General features: G+C 37.0%; 1 protein-coding gene across 1 annotated transcript in view; it reads right to left on the bottom strand.

Annotated features, from left to right (window-relative positions):
* Positions 1-4,258: 4,258 nt before the first annotated feature.
* The window catches only part of hs6st3a (heparan sulfate 6-O-sulfotransferase 3a), a 30,353-nt gene continuing 14,696 nt past the window's right edge, over positions 4,259-19,915 (bottom strand). Inside the window, exons 2-3 of the mRNA XM_058777754.1 lie at positions 6,409-7,135; positions 4,259-5,298 (exon numbers count right to left, since the gene is read on the bottom strand). Of these exons, the coding sequence (XP_058633737.1) occupies positions 5,218-5,298; positions 6,409-7,135 (808 nt within the window). The 3' untranslated portion in view covers positions 4,259-5,217. The remainder of the gene's footprint in view (positions 5,299-6,408; positions 7,136-19,915) is intronic.

The following is a 19,915-nucleotide window of genomic DNA, read 5'->3' on the forward strand; positions in this document are numbered from 1 at the left end:
AAAATTTTTAGTGAATTGTTGGCCTTCTGGAAAGTATGTTCATTTATTGTATATGTACTCAATACTTGGTAGGGGCTGCTTTTGCTTTAATTACTGCCTCAGTTCAGCGTGGCATGGAGGTGATCAGTTTGTGGCACTGCTGAGGTGGTATGGAAGCCCAGGTTGCTTTGATAGCGGCCTTCAGGTCATCTGCATTGTTGGGTCTGGTGTCTCTCATCTTCCTCTTGACAATACCCCATAGATTCTCTATGGGGTTCAGGTCTGGTGAGTTTGCTGGCCAGTCAAGCACAGTAACACCATGGTCATTGAACCAGCTTTTGGTACCTTTGGCAGTGTGGGCAGGTGCCAAGTCCTGCTGGAAAATGAAATCAGCATCTTTAAAAAGCTGGTCAGCAGAAGGAAGTATGAAGTGCTCTAAAATTTCCTGATAGATGGACTTCAGAAAACACAGTGGACCAACACCAGCAGATGACATGGCAGCCCAAATCATCACTGACTGTGGAAACTTCACACTGGACTTCAAGCAACATGGATTCTGTGCCTCTCCACTCTTCCGTCAGACTCTGGGACCTTAATTTCCAAATGAAATGCAAAATTTACTTTCATCTGAAAAGAGGACTTTGGACCACTGAGCAACAGTCCAGTTCTTTTTCTCCACAGCCCAGGTAAGATGCTTCTGACGTTGTCTCTGGTTCAGAAGTGACTTGGTAGCCCTTTTCCTGAAGACGTCTGAGCGTGGTGACTCTTGATGCACTGACTTCAGCTTCAGTCCAATCCTTGTAAAGCTCTCCCAAGTGTTTGAATCAGCTTTGCTTGACAGTATTCTCAAGCTTGCAGTCATCCCTGTTGCTTGTGCACTTTTCCTACCCAAATTCTTCCTTCCTGTCAACTTTGCATTTAATATGCTTTAATACAGCACTCCGTAAACAGCCACACCTTTCAGTAATGACCCTCTGTGACTTACCCTCTTTGTGGAGGGCGTCAATGTTCGTCTTCTGGATCATTGCCAGGTCAGCAGTCTTCTCCATTATTGTGGTTTCAAAGAACAAGAGATACCCAGAATTTATACTGTAGGGATGATCATTAATTGAAACTCAAATGTAAATATTCTAATATTTTGAGATACTGATTTTTGACTTTCATGAGCTGTAAGCTCTAATCATCAAAATTAAAACAAAAAACTTTTGAAATGTTTTACTTTACATGCAATGAATCTAAAATATATGAAAGTTTCACTTTTTGAAATAACTTATAAGAAAAAAATGAACTTTTTCACGACATTCTAATTTATTGAGATGCACCTGTATATATAATGTAATAATAATTACATACACACACAAACACATTTATTCATCGTGCATTTGAACTGTCTGGAAAAGAGACACTTTGACATTTGATAAAATGTCTTTTTGGAACGAAATGAACAGTCACTAATTATTTTCAGGTATATAATACTTTTTTATTTGACTCAATAAGTACACTTGGAAAACAAATCAATTTACACCTGTAGTTGTGACCATGCAAACGTCATTCTCATTCTATTCATTTCGTTTTTAATATCTCACAATCACAATCTCACACTTTACAAACTGAGAAAAACAAGCAAACATAAAAAGATTCAAGTAGACAAATTGGTCAAGTTAGACCTTTTGGACGCGTGTCCCTTAGTTTAATATTTTCCAAAGCAGAAGCACAAACAGAGAATTACTGTTTGGCATTGCAAAAATGAGATAAACCATAGTTTTCAGTCGAATAACATTCAGCTGTTGCTCCTCTTAGATTGGTCTGTTGGCTATTAACTGCTTTAGACTTTCAACTGCTTTAAACAGCTGTATTGTGATGTGCAGAACAGACAATAAAGCTGCAGAAGGAATCAAGTTTTCAATTTCATCAGAATGGATTTAAACATTACAATTGCTGGTAGAGAGTTTTTTTTAAAGATGGTCTTAAATGAGCCTGGGTTTACTGACCATCAGACACAAAAGGAGGAGGAGGAGACCTGTTAGAGAGGATGATGATGAATGAAAACAGACTGAGGCTATGTTCAGAACAGAATACTAGCTTACTACTTGAATCCTGCGCAGTACAATAGTCAGTGACGCAGCACATATTATGCACAATAAATGTAGTATGCTACACATTATTACATTTATTATAAGACTTTTTTCTTTTAAATGCAACAAGTGAATTTGAAGGTGCAGTATGTAATATTGACAGCTAATTCAAAATATTGGAGAGTGTCCTCCTCAGACTTGAGGCTCATGCAGGTTGCCAGATTGAGGACACGCAACAAGAGAGCAATTGACCATGGAAGGAGACAAGCCTTACACTGTAAGCAGCACTCATCAGCTTGAGTTTTAATATGCCTCTGGTCGTAGAGCTTTTTAGATGGATGCAGAGGTTTTTAGGTTGGACAGAATCTGCAATCTCTGATCCAGTTAGTTTGCAGCTGGCTTCTATGGATCCAGAACGTTGTGTTTTCTGCCAAATGGCAACCCGGGGTATCAAATGCTATCGGGTAAATCAGCAGTGGGTGGAATCACACAGACCAAAACAAAAACAGAAATTCCGACATGGAACGCACATTTTAAAGTAGAATAATTGGCTGTAGCATTGCTTTTCGTTGAAACAAGTGTACTTAGTAAGTTAACTTAGTTTCTTATGTATCTGTAAACATGGTAGTTTTTGGTTTTAGTACAGTCAAAAATTACATACAGCACTTTTAAGCATCACAACATTATAATGTACAGTATGGAAATGGATATTAATTTTGAGATTTGTTAATTACTACACTTAATAGTGCTAAGGAGCCTTTTTCACATTTCTGTCAAGAGCACTATCGTCAAATGGCACTTTTCCACTGCGTGGTATGACTCGGCTCGGCACAGGACGCCTCGGCTTGTGTTTCCATTGCAGTTTAGTACCGCTTTAGAGTACTAAATTATTCACATGTCGTTATAATAGTTGCGCCGCCTCTACTGCCGTGCCTGAAAAACTTTTTAATTCCGCATCGCTCCATCAAGCTCTCGTTGGATCAGCTCCTCGGCTATCAACGAGAGGAAAGTCCGTACCTCCTCAACAGATAACGACACATTGAAAACGTAAAAAAAAAAAAAAAAGGTGTGCTCAATCAAAACAGTTGCGTTCGATCCTTCGCCGGCTGTGCTGATTTAAATCTAGTGGGTCTGTTTTTTTTTTGTTTGTTTGTTTTTTTATTATGAACATTATGTCAATCAATAAAAAACAGTTACAATACAAAAATACAAAATAATAATAATAATAATAAAAAGAAAATTAAGTAAATAAAAAAATATAATAACAAAACAAAAATAAATTACTATACAGGGGTATAAAATTAAACAAAACACGTTGCATTCAAAGGAAAAGATTAAACAGCTTACAAATCTCAACAGTTTTTAAAGCCTTCTTATTACATGAGTTAGAAATTGTCTCAAAGTAATGCTGTAGGCTATTTCAGTAAGCAATACATAAAACAGTGGCTTCTGACATGAAGATTTACATTTATGTATATATCTAGCGGGTCTGTTGTGTCTTGTGTCGCAAGTTCAATGACGCAGGCAGTGACAATTTTCTCTGGCCAATCAGTGATCAGCAGAGTTTACACGTCACGTTTTGGTAACGGTACGGTTCGCTTGGAACCTCAACTGAGGTGGTACTGAAAAAAGTACCAGGTACCAGGTACTGTACCCAGAGGAAAACCCCCCAAAAGTCAACTGTACCGTACCGTATCGTGCTGTACCATGCAGTGGAAAAGCACCAAAAGATGACTGACAATTAACATACAGTTTGGATTGGCGGTATGGTTCTGTTCTGGGCAAGAACTCAGCCTAGCATGGATAAGAGCAAGGGGAAGCACCAATAACCTGCCAGGGTAAACAGAACCAACATAAATGTACTGCAGATATCATAAAAGTTCAATCATTTAATCAAGTAGTGCTGTCAAACGATTAATCGCAATTAATCGCATCCAAAATAAAAGTTTTTGTTTACATAATACATGTGTGTGTACTGTATATTTATTATGTATATATATAAATACAAACACATTCAGTATATATTTTGAAAATATTTACATGCATATAATTTATATTATATATCAATATATTTAATATATAAACATATATTTTTCTTAAATATATGCATGCATGTATGTGTATTTATATATATGCAGTACACATACATGTATTATGTAAACAAAAACTTCTATTTTGGATGCGATTAATCGTGATTAATCGTTTGACAGCACTAATTTAATGTAACATTTTAGAAATTAGTCTGATTCAAAGGAGAATCAGAAGGCCGAATCCTGACGGATGAAAGGAGGAGTTGGGGATGGAGGTGGGTAATTAGCTTTTGAGAAACGCAAAAGCTGGTGATAATACTGAAGGACCTTATACATGGGTGCTGTGGTAGGTGTCGCATCCCTATAGGTAGAGGTGGATCAGCTGAGAGTCAGCTGATACGAGCTTGACTAACATGACCTACCAGAACTAATGCTACGCTTGATTTCTACTGTTCTGGTCATCATAGTAGGGTAAACTTCAAAGGTGGCGAATGGAAACTACAACATATTAATTTTTTGCATTCCCAAAAAAAATCCACAATGGTATTTCTATGGCTATCCAAAAGAAGGAAAAAATATCTAAAGATTATGTTGGTCAGAAGAGAGAAAAATGTCAACACTGATGTCACTGCTTCAACACTTACACAGAAGTGGTAACCAGTTTTCTAAAATTGAATGGTAATCTAAATGTAAAAACCCAGGAAATTAAATGTGACCCAGGACCACAAAACCAGTCATAAGTAGCACAGGTATATTCGTAGCAATATCCAACAATACATTGTATGGTTCAAAATTATTGATTTTTCTTTTATGCCAAATCATCATTAGGATATGTAGTAAAGATCATTTTCCATTAAGCTATTTTGTACATTTCCTACCGTAAATATGTCAAAACGTAATTTTAGGTTAGTAATATGGATTGCTAAGGACTTCAATTGGGCAATTTTAAAGGCAATTTTCTTTTGATTTTTTGCACCATCAGATTCCAGAATTTCAAATAGTTGTATCTCAGCCACATATTGTCCTATGACTGGTTTTGTGGTCCTGGGTTACAAATGTCAAAAATCCTTAATATCGGCTGTTACAGTACTGATATATTGTGCATATCAATCACAGCTTATCTTGATTCTGTTTCATTGTTCAGTCTGGGAAAGGAAGGTCAGGTTGCGCAAATTGCACTGTGGGATAACCTCATTCCTTGCAGTGGTTCTCAACTGGTGGGTTGCAAACAAAGTTTTTTTTTTTAGAGTGGTGGAAACAAAGCTAAATACAAATACTAACCCTATAAAGCCTACTGTATCATATTTGATATGCAAAAAGGCATTACTTGAAAGACTTACTTGATTATCCATTCATACATTTTTAGAAAAACATGTTAAACCTGTTGCACAAACTTTCTCATCTCAATGAATTTGTCAGACTATTTCATCTTTGCAGGGTTAAATTGAAATATAATATATAATATAATATATAATGATGCATGGTTAGGATAGCAAAATAAATAGTCTAATAAAGTTTAAATTTAGAGTGACAAACAAGCACATGTCATTGCAAAGTGAAAAGTATGTGGAGATGATGCTCACTCAATGCAGGTGAAGCACACAGTGCTTTGAGCCTATTCACATGATGTGTTTTTGTGCTCCATCTGTGCTATTTTTAAACAACTGAGCTATGTAAACATGCCTCAGATGGACATATTTGGCCATTGCACCACATTTGTCAAGTAAAAAAACCCTCACCTTCCACATTTGTTTTGTGTGCGTCATGTTTATAATTTTGCACACTCTTAAAAATAAAGGTTCCAAAAGGAGGCTTTCGTAGCGATGCAATAGAAGAACCATTTTTGGTTCCTCAAAGAACCTTTCACTTAACCTTTTCTTAAAAGAACCATTTTTTTCTTAGTGTGAATAACATTTTGAAAATCCAAATAACCTTTTCCACTATAAAGAACCTTTTGTGGAACAGAAAGTTTCCATGAATGTTAAAAGTTCTTCATGGAACCATAGATGCCGATAAAGAACCTTTATTTCTTACATCCAAAGTTCCATGAAGAACTTTATCATCCATAGAACCTTTCCATTCTATAAAAGCTTCTTTATAGTGGAAACAGTACTTTAGATTATTAAAATGTTCTTCAAACTAAGAAAGAAATGGTTCTTTTAAGAACTGTTTACTTGGGGAACCCAAAATGGTTCACTGGAAAACCTCCTTTTGGAAAACCTGTTTTTAAGTGTATGTAGGCGCACTGCATACCAAGACAGTTAGAGTAGCATGTTAGTATGTTATTCTGAACATAGCCAGAGAGCACAGCATCACCACCTCACCACCTGACTGCTGTAGTCCTCCGTCACCCCAGTTAACTCCGTATTTTCCTGATCTGGGTCTTTTCGTTCATCATCCTCCTGTGGTTGAATCTGCGATGCTTTCTGTTCCTTCATTCTCCTGCGTTGCTGTCGTTTTCTCTCTCTCTCCTCCTGCCGCTCCTGATGGTGGCAGTACTGCACGCGGCGCGAGAAAAGCTCCCGCGCATATTCGTACAACTGCATGTCTAGTGCGTTCAACTCCTCTATGCGCCTCCGGGTGGGCGTCCCAACCGTGACCCCGGCCGCCCGCGTCCCGTTAATCTGAGTGAAGGCGGTGATGAAGTGCAAGCCGAACGTCCTCTCAAAAAGGAACTGTGTTTTGCGCTGGAACTCAGTTAGGCCGAAGAACGCCATGCGAAGCAGGTTGCGCTTGGCGCTGCTGAGGAGCAGCTCGGCGCGCCGTTCTTCGCTCATGGAGGACAGGTTGTAGCAGCCCACCAGGCTGAGATCGGCCAGCATGCGAGTCTGCCGGTTGTTGGCCAGGTTCGAGGGACAGGCCATGAACTCCTCCAGAGACACGCCGGTCCAGTCTTCGCTGCTGTAGCAGGCCGGCAGCTCGTCTGGAGTGGGAGGACGGCCATCGCACATGTGCAGTGCTGTCTTCCACGTGGCGCCGCGCTGCACGTGCTTCCACTCGCTCAGGTAACGCGACACGGGGTCCCGCAACAGCGTGATGTAGTAGAAGTTCCTATGAATAGAACACAGAAGGTGAGGAATCTAGAATAATAATTTTAAAAAAAAGCTAAGAAATTGTCCCCAAGCATTGCTTTTTACTTAAAAAAATTCCAATCACCTTTCTGTCATTACGTGGAAAAGAGATGATATTCTATAGAATTAAAATTCTGCAAACCTGTTACATATTTTCATATACTAATGTTCGAGTTTTGAGGTCAGAAGATTTATTTATTTTTTTAAACAAAGAAATTAATGCTTTTATTCAGCAAGAATGCATTAAATTGATCAAAAGCAGACATTTATAATTTTACAAAAGATTAATAAATGCCATTCATTTGAACTTTCTATGCATAAAAATAATAAAATAAGTTTCACAGTTTCCACAAAAATACAGTGAGGGAAAAAAATATTTGATCCCCTGCTGATTTTGTACGTTTGCCCACTGACAAAGAAATGATTAGTCTATCATTTTAATGGTAGGTTTATTTGAACAGTGAGAGACAAAATAACAACCAAAAAATCCAGAAAAAGGCATTTCAAAAAAGTTATAAATTGATTTGCATTTTAATGAGTGAAATAAGTATTTGACCCCTTCGCAAAACATGACACATCTCAGGAGGGATTTTGTCCCACTCCTCTTTGCAGATCCTCTTCAAGTCCTTAAGGTTTCGACGTTTGGCAACTCTAACCTTCAGCTCCCTCCACAGATTTTCTATGAGATTAAGGTCTGGAGACTGGCGGCCACTCCAGGACCTTAATGTACTTCTTCTTGAGCCACTCCTTTGATGCACTGGCTGTGTATTTTGGGTCATTGTCATGCTGGAATACCCATCCATGACCCATTTTCAATGCCCTGGCTGGCTTCAATCCCCTGGCCCTGACAGTACATCGTCCCTTTGATGCGGTGCAGTTGTCCTGTCCCCTTAGCAGAAAAACACCCCCAAAGCATAATGTTTCCACCTCCATGTTTGACGGTGAGGATGGTGTTCTTGGGGTCATAGGCAGCATTCCTCCTCCTCCAAACACAGCGAGTTGAGCTGATGCCAAAGAGCTGGATTTTGCTCTCATCTGACCACAACACTTTCACCCAGTTCTCCTCTGAATCATCGGCAAACTTCAGACGGGCTGTACATGTGCTTTCTTGAGCAGGGGGACCTTGCGGGCGCTGCAGGATTTCAGTCCTTCACGGCGTAGCGTGTTACCAGTTGTTTTCTTGGTGACTATGGTCCCAGCTGCCTTGAGATAATTGACAAGATCGTCCCGTGTAGTTCTGGGCTGATTCCTCACCGTTCTCATGATCATTGAAACTCCACGAGGTGAGATCTTGCATGGAGCCCCAGTCCGAGGGAGATTGACAGTTATTTTGTGTTTCTTCCATTTGCGAATAATCGCACCGACTGTTGTTACCTTCTCACCAAGCTGTTTGGCGATGGTCTTGTAGCCCATTCCAGCCTTGTGTAGGTCTACAATCTTGTCCCAGACATCCTTGGACAGCTCTTTGGTCTTGGCCATGGTGGAGAGTCTGGAATCTGATTGATTGATTGCTTCTGTGGACAGGTGTCTTTTATACAGGTAACAAGCTGAGAATAGGAGCACTCCCTTTAAGAGAGTGCTCCTAATCTCAGCTTGTTACCTGTATAAAAGACACCTGGGAGCCAGAAATCTTGCTGATTGATAGGGGATCAAATGCTTATTTGACTCATTAAAATGCAAATCAATTTATAACTTTTTTGAAATGCGTTTTTCTGGATTCTTTTGTTGTTATTTTGTCTCTCACTGTTCAAATAAACCTACCATTAAAATTATAGACTGATAATTTCTTTGTCGTTGGGCAAACGTACAAAATCAGCAGGGGATCAAATATTTTTTCCCTCACTGTATTAAGCAGCACAACTGTTTTCAACATTGCTAATAATAAATCAGCAGATTATATTGATTTCTGAAGGATCGTGTGAGACTAAAGCCTGGAGTACTGATGCTGAAAATTCCTTTTGTAATCACAGGAATAAATTACATTTTAAAATATATGAAAATAGAAAATTATTAAAAAGTTATTTTATATTGTAATACTATTTTCACAATATAACAGAATTTTCTTGTAAAACATACTCATTGAACATGAAAAAAAAAAAAAAAATAAAAATAAAAAAAACTTATAAATTATAATGATTATTAAATGTGTATAAAATATATGGAAAATATTTAGCTTCTATACTTTCTAATATTTAGATTGACACTGTATCTTTTTCTACTCACCAGAACTGTTAGATGTAAAATAAACCTGAAGAGAAATATAAAATTACGACTGTAAATAGAAAAATAAAAATTGATAAATCTCATCATTTGTGTACAGTGTTTAGAAAACAGAGCAAACAATAATTGACAAATTCTGTACATTCTAATATTTTATTTTATTACTGAACATTTCCTCAAGACCCCAAGCACTCAATTTTGAAAACCCTTGTTAACTTGTTTTATGACGCTTAAACATCACTTATATATTATTCACTGGCTTTTTTGAAGGATGAATAGGAAAAACAACAGGGAGAAATACAGAGGACCAAGACATGACCCACAGGTCCCCATGTGCACAGCAGTGTAGCAAATCTGTGCCAGAGCTCCGACAATGTGCATTTTACTGAAAAACAAGACAAAAGCACTGATTATAAATAGTATTTCTGGCAGTGTTCCTCATTAAAATGACCATGCAGAATTTCCTGAGCATTTCTTGTTAATTACGCCGGTATAATTTAGTGGTAGACGACAGCTAATGATTCAGACAGAGATGCAGTTGAGGACAGAGGAACATTCACTCATAGTTCATTACGCCATCAACGCTTGATCTAACCACATTACATTCACAGTCTGAATGCAGCAGAGAAGCGATACAGGTGATAGAAACTTCTGCCATTAATACCTTCACAGCCTTAAAGAGAAAGCAAGTTTCCAAATGATATTTATCAGAAAATGAGAAAAACAACCCCAATAAAACATCCAATTTTCTCGCTCGGCAATGAAATCACTCGGCGCTCAGAATAGTGTGCTCATGCTGGAGCGAACGCGTGGTGAGATGTGGTCTGCTCATTGTCACCGAGTTCCTCATCATTTGTCTCATTTCCTCTTGCTGGGATTGTTACCTCCTGCGCGAGGAGCGCATTATTTCCAATCAGTTCAATAAGAGCTGAGCGTATCTCTACTGACACATGGACACGAGTCATCCACGAGATTATGAACTCAGAAAAATAACATTAATTTACATCCTATAAGCAAATATTTTCTAATGCTCAAAAAAGACGCGACGTGCTAAAACAAATGCCGAAAATACAGTGTCTTGGGTATGAATTTCATATTTTAGTTTGCAGGGAGCTGTTAAAATTTCTGGGTAAAGAGATACGTTGGGACGTGATGTCATGCCTGCAAATTCGTCTAAGATCTATCGAGTGATCTGCCACATCACGGTCAAATTACGGCCCAGAATGTCATACTGGCTATGGCATTATAATGCAGTGAAATCAATAACGCTCCACTACGGTAATCCATCTGCTCTTCAGCACTGACCTATTGGAGAAGCACTGTCAAATGCTAACCCGCTCAATACAGTCAAGCCGAGCAGGATATGATATGATAATGAAGGTCAGATCGCTGATCACAGGCTGCACAGAGGTCAGTCTGTTACGGCGTAACACATCCATGAAGCATACAAAGTGTTTTATAAGTACTCAAAAAAAAAAGAACTTAAATAAACTGAAGAAAAGAAAAGTCAATTAGGACTTTTTAACTCAACCAAAATAACCTTTTTAAATGGATTTGGGTTAGTCTTTCAGAAGCTTAAATTCATTTAGTTATTGCTACTAGATGCAATTAAAATCTGAAGGACTGAGCCAGATTCAAACTCAGGTCATGCATTACCATGTTCACTCCTCTGAAAAAGTCACACTTTAATACTGTATTAAAAATTTGGAAAATAGATTCCACAAAAATATTACAATTCAAATCATTATATATATATATATATATATATATATATATATATATATATATTGTATATACACATATAATCTATATTGTGTGTGTGTGTGTATAGAGACAGATATATAGATGTGTGTGTGTGTGTGTGTCACGGTGCTACTGCGAGGAAGCAAGGAGCACGGAGACGTAGGAGTTGCAGGAAAACAGTGTTTAATAAATGAAGCAGGTGTAAAGCCGAAACACACTGCAATTTCGGCTGGCCCAGACGAAAGACTGGCATCGTGAAGCAATCGATTTCTGATTGGCCACGATTGTTTCACGATGCCAGTCTTTCGTCTGGGCCAGCCGAAATTCGTGCAGTGTGTTTCGGGCTTAACACAGGGCAGGCAGGAGACACACACAGCACCATCAGTTGACGTATAACACCGGACAAGGAAACATGGGGCAGACAACACTTTAAAAACTGAACTAAACAAGGGTAATTAATGGGTCACGGGGCGCACATGGGGAATTATACAGAAATAATTTGAATAAAGTAGAGTAAAAACAATTAAACTGCATTGGCAGATTATGTGTTGGTTTGGATCTGTAACATTTACCACCCAATGACTTACAAAGACAGCTACCTTCAATGAACAGACTGCAGTCACACTCACTGGTTTATACTCTACACAATCACTAACAAAGAGCAATATCTAGCTGTTGAAAGCTTTTTATTAATTTTTTTTTCACTTCAAAATCAGATCAGGAGAGAGAGCTGAAGGATTCAAATCCAGTGAACCTTGAGCAGATCAGCTCTTAATATGTCAAGAGCAACACAAAATGTGCTGCACCACAGCTCAAACCCTGAAAGAGTTTAAAGCAGACCACATCTAGAAAAGTGTACATATTTAAAACTGAAATTTCCATCCATGACTTTTAAACTTAATTTCCATTTATTTTCCAGGCCTTGAAGTTTTCATGACTACGGGAGCGCTCCGGGAACTCTGTAAAAGCATGACTGAGCAAGAAAGACAGATTTCCAATCTATTAAGACAGAGTAAAAGCTTCCTCTCGGACTCCACGGAGGTGTGCTAATTAATCTCCTGAAATTGTTTTTTAAGCACACCATTTAATTAGTCAGCTCAAAGTCTATTAGTGTTGCTCAGAGGAAGGCAGTCTCTTCTCATTACTGATATACAATCAATGACAGTAATACTTTATATCCGGCTGGCAGCCTAGCAGATTATGGGAATGAATCACTATAATGAACTTCATCAATTCATTGAACATCCACTGAAAAACTTACACTTTTTTTTTTAAGTAAACACATATATAGGAGACTGATGCTAGTTGTCACACATTTAGCTGTGAATATTATTAGGGTTGCTTTATTTTTTAAAGTCAGTTTCTGTATACAATTCATTGAACACACCAGGGTGTGTTGTCACGCTATATGGGGTAGTTTGCCACAATGGGAACTGTCCATTAAACTGCCTTTTATAGGATGTTCAATCAGCAAAATTATTATGAAACAATAAACTCATGCAAAAAATGCACAAGGTACAAAAATATCAAAGTATTTTGTCTAGAGGACTGAATTCATCAAAAATACACTACTATTCAAAATGTTGGAGTCAGTCATTTTCTAAAGAATTTTTTTTTTTTTTTTTTTAAGAAATTAATATTTATATTTAACAAGGACATATTAAATTGATCAAAAGAGACATTAAAGATATTTATAATGTTACAAAAGATTCTATTTTAAATAAATGCTGTTCTTTTAAATATACTATTCATCAAATAATACTGAAAAAAGCAGCACAAATGTTTATATATATAAATATATATATTTAGGCCTACTGTTATTTTAAGTATAATCAGACCTAGGAAAGACAGGAAGACTAAGTCACAAAAAAGAAACAAAAGTGGAATAGATCCAAACACAAATCTTTTTCTTGTAGAAAATTTTTATTTTTGTGGACGAGGTGACAGCAACCCTTACAGCAAATCATATTTAGTCCAAATACTGTATATATTCAAAATGGAGTGATCCCACGGTCGCCATTGATTGACGGTACATAATTCAGAGAGACTGCAAACTGACAGGCAGAGAAAATTTTAGAAGTCCATTAGTTTCTGTGGGCCTAAGTGAGTGGTCTAGCACAGATGCTAATTTAGTTAGTTAGGTCTGTATGTGGTGGCTGACAGCGAGGATAGCACATTAGACCACTTACTTAAATGACCAGAGGAGTGAGGGATAATGTGTTCTCTGCCTCCTGAACAGCTGAAATACCTACTAATATCAACCGAATTTAATTACTGAGGAGGCGGTGTGCTAGAATGCCAGCTCATGCTAATGCTAACTGATAATGCTAACTGAAATTACTTTCAACACCATGGGCCAGATTTACTAAACAGGGCAAATTAGCGTGAGAGCGCAATCCCATAAAAGCGCAGATGGGAGTGGAAAGTTCTGTGGCTGATGCGACTGACAATGCGCAAACTAACAAACACAGACGCAGCCAGTGCATTTCTATAAAGATCAACGCAGTCTACCAAAAACAGTGCAAATTAGCATTGGGTCGCAAAGAAGCAGAGCTGATGATAATCAGGTGAGTATAATCTACTAACAACACAGGTGCAAATGGGTTAGGACATGCATTTTTGGGGCGTTAAATAATAGTACAAATACCAGTAAACTGACTACCCCTGCATTAGTAAATCACTTTGCATGATTCATGTAAATATTCTCTTCCCATAAATTTTGTGTCTGAAGGGGAAACTCCTATGCATAAAAATAACTGTGCATACCTTTTCTGTAGTTTTTTTTTTTTTATGCCAAAAGAGAGTTTGCGCTGAAGCAGTAAAACACAAGCTTTTCTGACATCTAATAGCAAATAACCCATTGGGTAAATTATTGCAAGACAAGTAGGCATGGTAAGTGCAAGGAAATAGTCCCAACTATCAGTGCTATTTTAATATAATTTAAATACCATTATACCATTATAGAATTTCTTATTATATTTAATTAGCTTTTATTTTTAAATTTTGTTTTCATTTTAAATAATAATAAGTTAATTACAAAAATAATAATTGTTACATAATTCTGTTACATACATTTGTCATTTTTATTATTTTATTTTTTTTAGCTTTCATTTAATTATATTTTAGTTTTTGTAATTTAGTACTTCAACATACAATTTTATTTCAGTTACTTAAGGCAACATTTCAAATTTTAACTCAAGGGTTTTTTATTTTATTTTGGCTTTATTTCAATTAATGTTAAAAATAACAACACTATATAGGGTACACTGATTCAAACCCAAAACTCGTAAGTTCAAGACTGTTTGAGTCTTTTTAAACAATTCATGTAAAAGGAATTCATATTAAAAAACTGTATAACAGAAAAAAAACCCTAAAACACTATTTTATTTACAATGGTATTGTAGAATAATCAGTGTTGAAAACCTGCAGGAAACATAGCAGAATATCTTTGTGTAGTGTTTTCCTTATACAGCATCAATTAACCTTTAATGGAAACAAAGTCACTAAAGAAACAGGTGGCATTTTTTTAGAAAATAGAATTGTTTTGAATAAGGATTGGTTCTTGGGTCCAAATATAGGCTACAGATATGTAAACTGAAACCTTTAATAAATATTTCATACGGTTCTAATCTTCACCGTCCCCTGCTGATGTCATCGCACAGGGACAGCTGTCATTCTGTAGATAAATTTATCTTGAGAACACAGTTACCTAACACAGAACGCAAGACGTCCCTGCTATCTCTGGCATTTGAAAATATGTGATATCTGTGTTTCAGAATGATTCATAGGACAGATAATATATCAGAAGAACCACAGGCCATATGAATATTTCTGAGGGGATATGTTACAGGTCACAAAATGTCATTTACAGTTCCTCTGTGTGGTTTATTGATCAATTAGTCATATTTCATAAGTGTTCTGCTTGAACGCCAGTAACATGAACCAGAACAGAGAATTACTTGTATACATCTTCATTATAGGTTACAAAGAGTTTTTTCTATATATATATGTTGAATGATATATATTATGCTTGATAAGACAAAGACATGGATATTTAAATATTACACTGTAGCTAAATAATACATTTAGATTTCAAGTTGATTTAAAATCACAGTTGTGCACCACTGTGAACTAAATTGATAGCGACTTAAATTCAATGACTGAATTTGTGAAAGAAAGTAAAATATAAAACGGTGAAATTCAAAGTTGTTTACATCACTGAAGTTTAGCCACAAAACTCAAAGTTAGTCAAGAGATGGATAGTGGATGGATGGACAGACAGGCGGATGGACGGATGGATAGATGGACGAATGGATGACTAGATATATAGATGGCTAAATAGATAGATGGCTAGATAGATAGATAGATAGCACCTTGTACGGCTGGTCAAAGAACCGTACTAACGAACTCTAAAACATGTTAAACCATTTCCTTTTGAGGAACTATTTATCACAGATGGTCGGTTGACCTAATCAGGGTTTCACTTGAGTCAGACGCACGCTCTGCGTTATCGATCAGGGCGAGTGTTGACTAAACTCAATGCTTTGTCTCCTTGCATCAGGAGGGGAGCCCCACAGAAAATCGATATCAGCCAAAACAATTTGATTTCATTAACGTTAAGGCCACCAGCGTAATTGAAGAGCAGGTTTCATATGCTTACGTTAGCATGTTTTCAACATTACCATCTAAAACGAGTATCCCTGAGAAAAGCAGTCACATTTAAGACTGCGACCACAGTTCATTTGAGGATAGCTTTCAGAAGCAGCATCTGCTCTGGTGCTTCATGCTCTACTGGCTTAACATTAACTGATGATTTTAAAATCTTCTGTTTCACTAAGCAGGGTGTTTGCTTGAATGGAAAGCAGTTTCACAGCACAGTTAAACTGCTCTGATAAAGGACAGCCAAGCTGAGGGTCCACTTCAGTGGAGAACATTGCAAGAAAGACCTTAAAGGGATAGTTGACCCGAAAAAGAAACATCTGTCATCATTTATTTAAGTTATTCCAAAACATTATGACTTTCATGTAACTTATCATTTTTCCAATGCAATTACAATGAGCAAGGATTAAAAAAATGCACTGTAAAAAAAACATATTTTTTGAAGTTGTAAATAAAACAGGAGAATCAGATTACTGTAGTACAGTTTACAAGAAAATATTATTTAAGTCTTTTTACTTCAAAATTTCATGTTTAATTCAATGGGTTACCAATTCTTTGTTATTATTTGTGAAATTTACTAGCTATTTCTGAGTGAAAATTTGTTTCTACAACCAATTCTTTTTTTTCAGTTTGGAAAAACACCATTAAAGTATGAAAAGTATTCCATTTGACTTATTCGTGGGCCGCAACCGTATGCGCAAAAGAATAATATGAACAGGGTTGCCAGGTTTTCACAAAAAAAATCCACCCAATTGCTTTTCAAAACTAGTCCAAATCTTCCCCAAATCTGGTGAATATCATGTTGGTGGGGTCGCTTCAACCCACATAGTTGAAAAACAACCTGCAGCAACACTGAAAAAGTATCCCAATTCCACGGGAAAACAGTGGACATGGCAACGCAGCACGTTGTCATATATGGAAGTAAACACAGAGGACATAAAGTAAGTAATTATGTGTTTATTTATAGTGTGATCTACTGCAATAGCCAGCAAAATTATGTGCAGACAATATGAAAAATAGAGACAAGGATGTGACAGAAGAGAGCAGAGTTTTGAAAATGTATGATATGAGCAACTGTCTTGATAACTTTGGGTATGTAAAATCTTTAAAGTGACTTCCATGAGCGCATAATCGTGACGTAAAAGTCACATTTATTCCGATGTGACTATTCAGACTGTGGTCACATTGCAAAACATCTGACCTGTATCGGATTTAGCACCACGTGGCATGAAAGCACCAAAGATCAGATTCCATGTGGTTTGTGCTGTTCACACTGTCATGAGAAAAAGAGATCTGAGTCACATGTGAGCAAACAAATCAGATTTTGCAGTGTGAACAAAGCCAAAGTGAAATACTATGAGGTGAACTCTCAGAGCAGCTCTGGAGATGAAGTTCACGTGAAGTGTCCTCATATAGTGAGATGGCAGATGCTGAAAATATGACAAACTATTATTTGTTATAATTTATTTTCTGAAGCCGTACAATTGTTTTTGAGAGCAGAACAGACTAATTTAACTCATTCATCTCAGAAAGACTTGACATTTTCACTGAGTGGTACGGTTCGGTATGGTACGCAATTATTTCCGTTTCCACTGTCAGAAGTTGTGAATGGTACCAAAATAGCGAACCGTACCATACCACTTTTTTGGGTACCAAAAAACCAAAAGGGTACCAAAAGGGTGGAGCTAAACTCACTGTAGAACGTTGATTTGTTGACTAGAATCGTCACTTTTGCGTGATACAAGGGGATAAAGCTTCTCCTTCACTCGTGCCGCTCTGCTGTCCGTGAGTGTTGGGCTTATTTATATAAGAGTGCGAAAACACAAAAAAATATAACAGTGTATTTTATAATTTTATATTTTCGCACAGACAATAGCCGCTTCTCAATATGCGTTCTTGTCTGTTCTTTTGGACTTGTGAAACGTCATTGCCCAAAAACCTGCGCAATTTTCTAAATATACTGTTATTGTGTCATGAAATGTAGTTTTAAGAGTTTTTCAGGCGAGAATGTAATTGTTTAAAACGCAAATCTGCGGTTTATTTATAAAGACAGCGCCTATTTGAAAATTTGCTATGCTGATTTCGGAGCTCCAGGCGATCACCGGGCGCTCAGTTCTCATGTATCCGCCTAGAGCAGCCTTAGCTCGGCTAGTCCTTCTGACATTTGCCGCTGGCTCTGATATCTCTGTAGTGAATAAACATGAGATACAATTCGTTTTGGGTATATTTAACAGGCATTCGTGGCCTCATGAATCTATTATTTGTTTCTGGTCATATCGTTTTGGCTGAGCACACAGTTATGTTTAACTTGATATATTTATTTTGAACTTTACCGCAGCACAGCGCTGACCTGTAGCATACATTTGACTGAATTTTTTGCTTTTGTCTTTATTTCCTCTTATTTAAGCCTCTTATACTTTGTACTTATACTTTTATAATGGCTACTATTGTTCATTAAAACTGACATTTAACAAAATGTTGTGCTTATTGTCGCGCTTTACCGTCGATCGCTACTTTCCGGCATACACCACGCCTACCAAGTAAGGGTACTATTGGCAGTGGAAACGCAAGCCCGATCAGGGTTACCTGTACCGAATCATACTGTACTGAACTGTACTGTACCGTACCGCTCAGTGGAAACAAGCCATAATGGGACTAATGAATCAGAAAGAAAGTCCAACAGGTTTGAACCACCATGAAGGTGAGTAATCTTTGAGTAAACTATTCCTTTAAGGTTATCCACTGGTTGACTCTCTACTCCAGGCTCAGGAATATTTCTAATTGTGCTGTTTTCTGAATTTTCTCAACCGCAGCATATTCAGAAAGTGCACATTCCTTTCAATAGCATTTTCACTTAAGAAAAGCAGATGGCAGATTTTGCAGTCATCAGGCATGCGGCTGCTCTAGTCATATCATCAATTGCAGAGGCTGTGGCAGGAACAGCTTGCCATTTCCATACAGACAGCAAAGCATGAACGCCCCATAGGCTGTTTCTGTCTGGATGTGCTGAGTCATCGGCCGCTCGCCGCAGTTATCGCCACTGCTCCAGGCTCTTACACAAATGAGATTGGGTATAGATGGGGGAAAAATATAAAAGGATAAAAATCAAAGCTAAAGAGAACTCTGTCATCCCGGATTCACTTAATGCTCTGTGAAATCAGTGAGGAAAGTTTAATGACCTCTAGTGGTGATTATGCATTACAACATTTCACGGCTAAACAAGTATTTCAAAATCTAGTTGATGGTGATGTTACCGCATGACCACCATATATCAGAACTGCATATTATATAAGTATTTTTTTTGAATATGCAAAAGGAAATGAAAGACTATTGAATTAGCCTGCCAACAGGAGTGGGCAAATTTGCTCTATTTTTAATTCAGGAGCTGGAAATGGAATTGGACGAATCCCACAGGATGCTGAATTTCAGTTGGAATGACAGGAAGAACAATTTACTGAATTGCAATTCAAAGTCACAGATAATTCAACTGCATTAAAATATCTGATGGTCAGACATATGTCATTAAACTAAATTTAAAAATATAGAGAAAACAATTAAAATATGCATTAAAACTGATTTTTATTATTTGTTCCATCCAGCAATTCTATATATGTGTATGTGTGCATGATAACATGCAATTAACAATTAAAAATAAAATGCATTATTAAAAACAACACTTCCAGCAAGCAGCTTTGAAAATATCATTACATTTTAATTCTACTTTTAACTGAATTTAAAAAAAAAAAAAGAACTAAAATTAATACAATTATGCATCCTGTTTGTCAGCTCAGTTTAGATTCAGGAATTCCAAAGCCATTCTCTGTTCAGAATAATGCACAACCTCATCAGCTATAAGAAGTTTTTCAGCCAAAAAAGACAATTCTATCATGATTTATCCACCCACATGTAGTTCTGAACACGTTTGCTGTTATATTTCTTGAAACACAACAGAAGACATTTAAAATAATTTTTCCTACAATGAAAGTTACTAACAATGTGTCAAGCTCCACAAAACACCATCAACTTTGACATGAGGGTGAGTAAATAATGACAGAATTTTCATTAAAAACGGAAAATGTCCAAAATTGTATCAGATGCTGTAAATTGATATGGTAAAATGTAATGTTTACAGTGTGCC

This window comes from Onychostoma macrolepis, chromosome 06 (genome assembly GCF_012432095.1).
Source record: "Onychostoma macrolepis isolate SWU-2019 chromosome 06, ASM1243209v1, whole genome shotgun sequence".
NCBI lineage: Eukaryota > Metazoa > Chordata > Actinopteri > Cypriniformes > Cyprinidae > Onychostoma > Onychostoma macrolepis.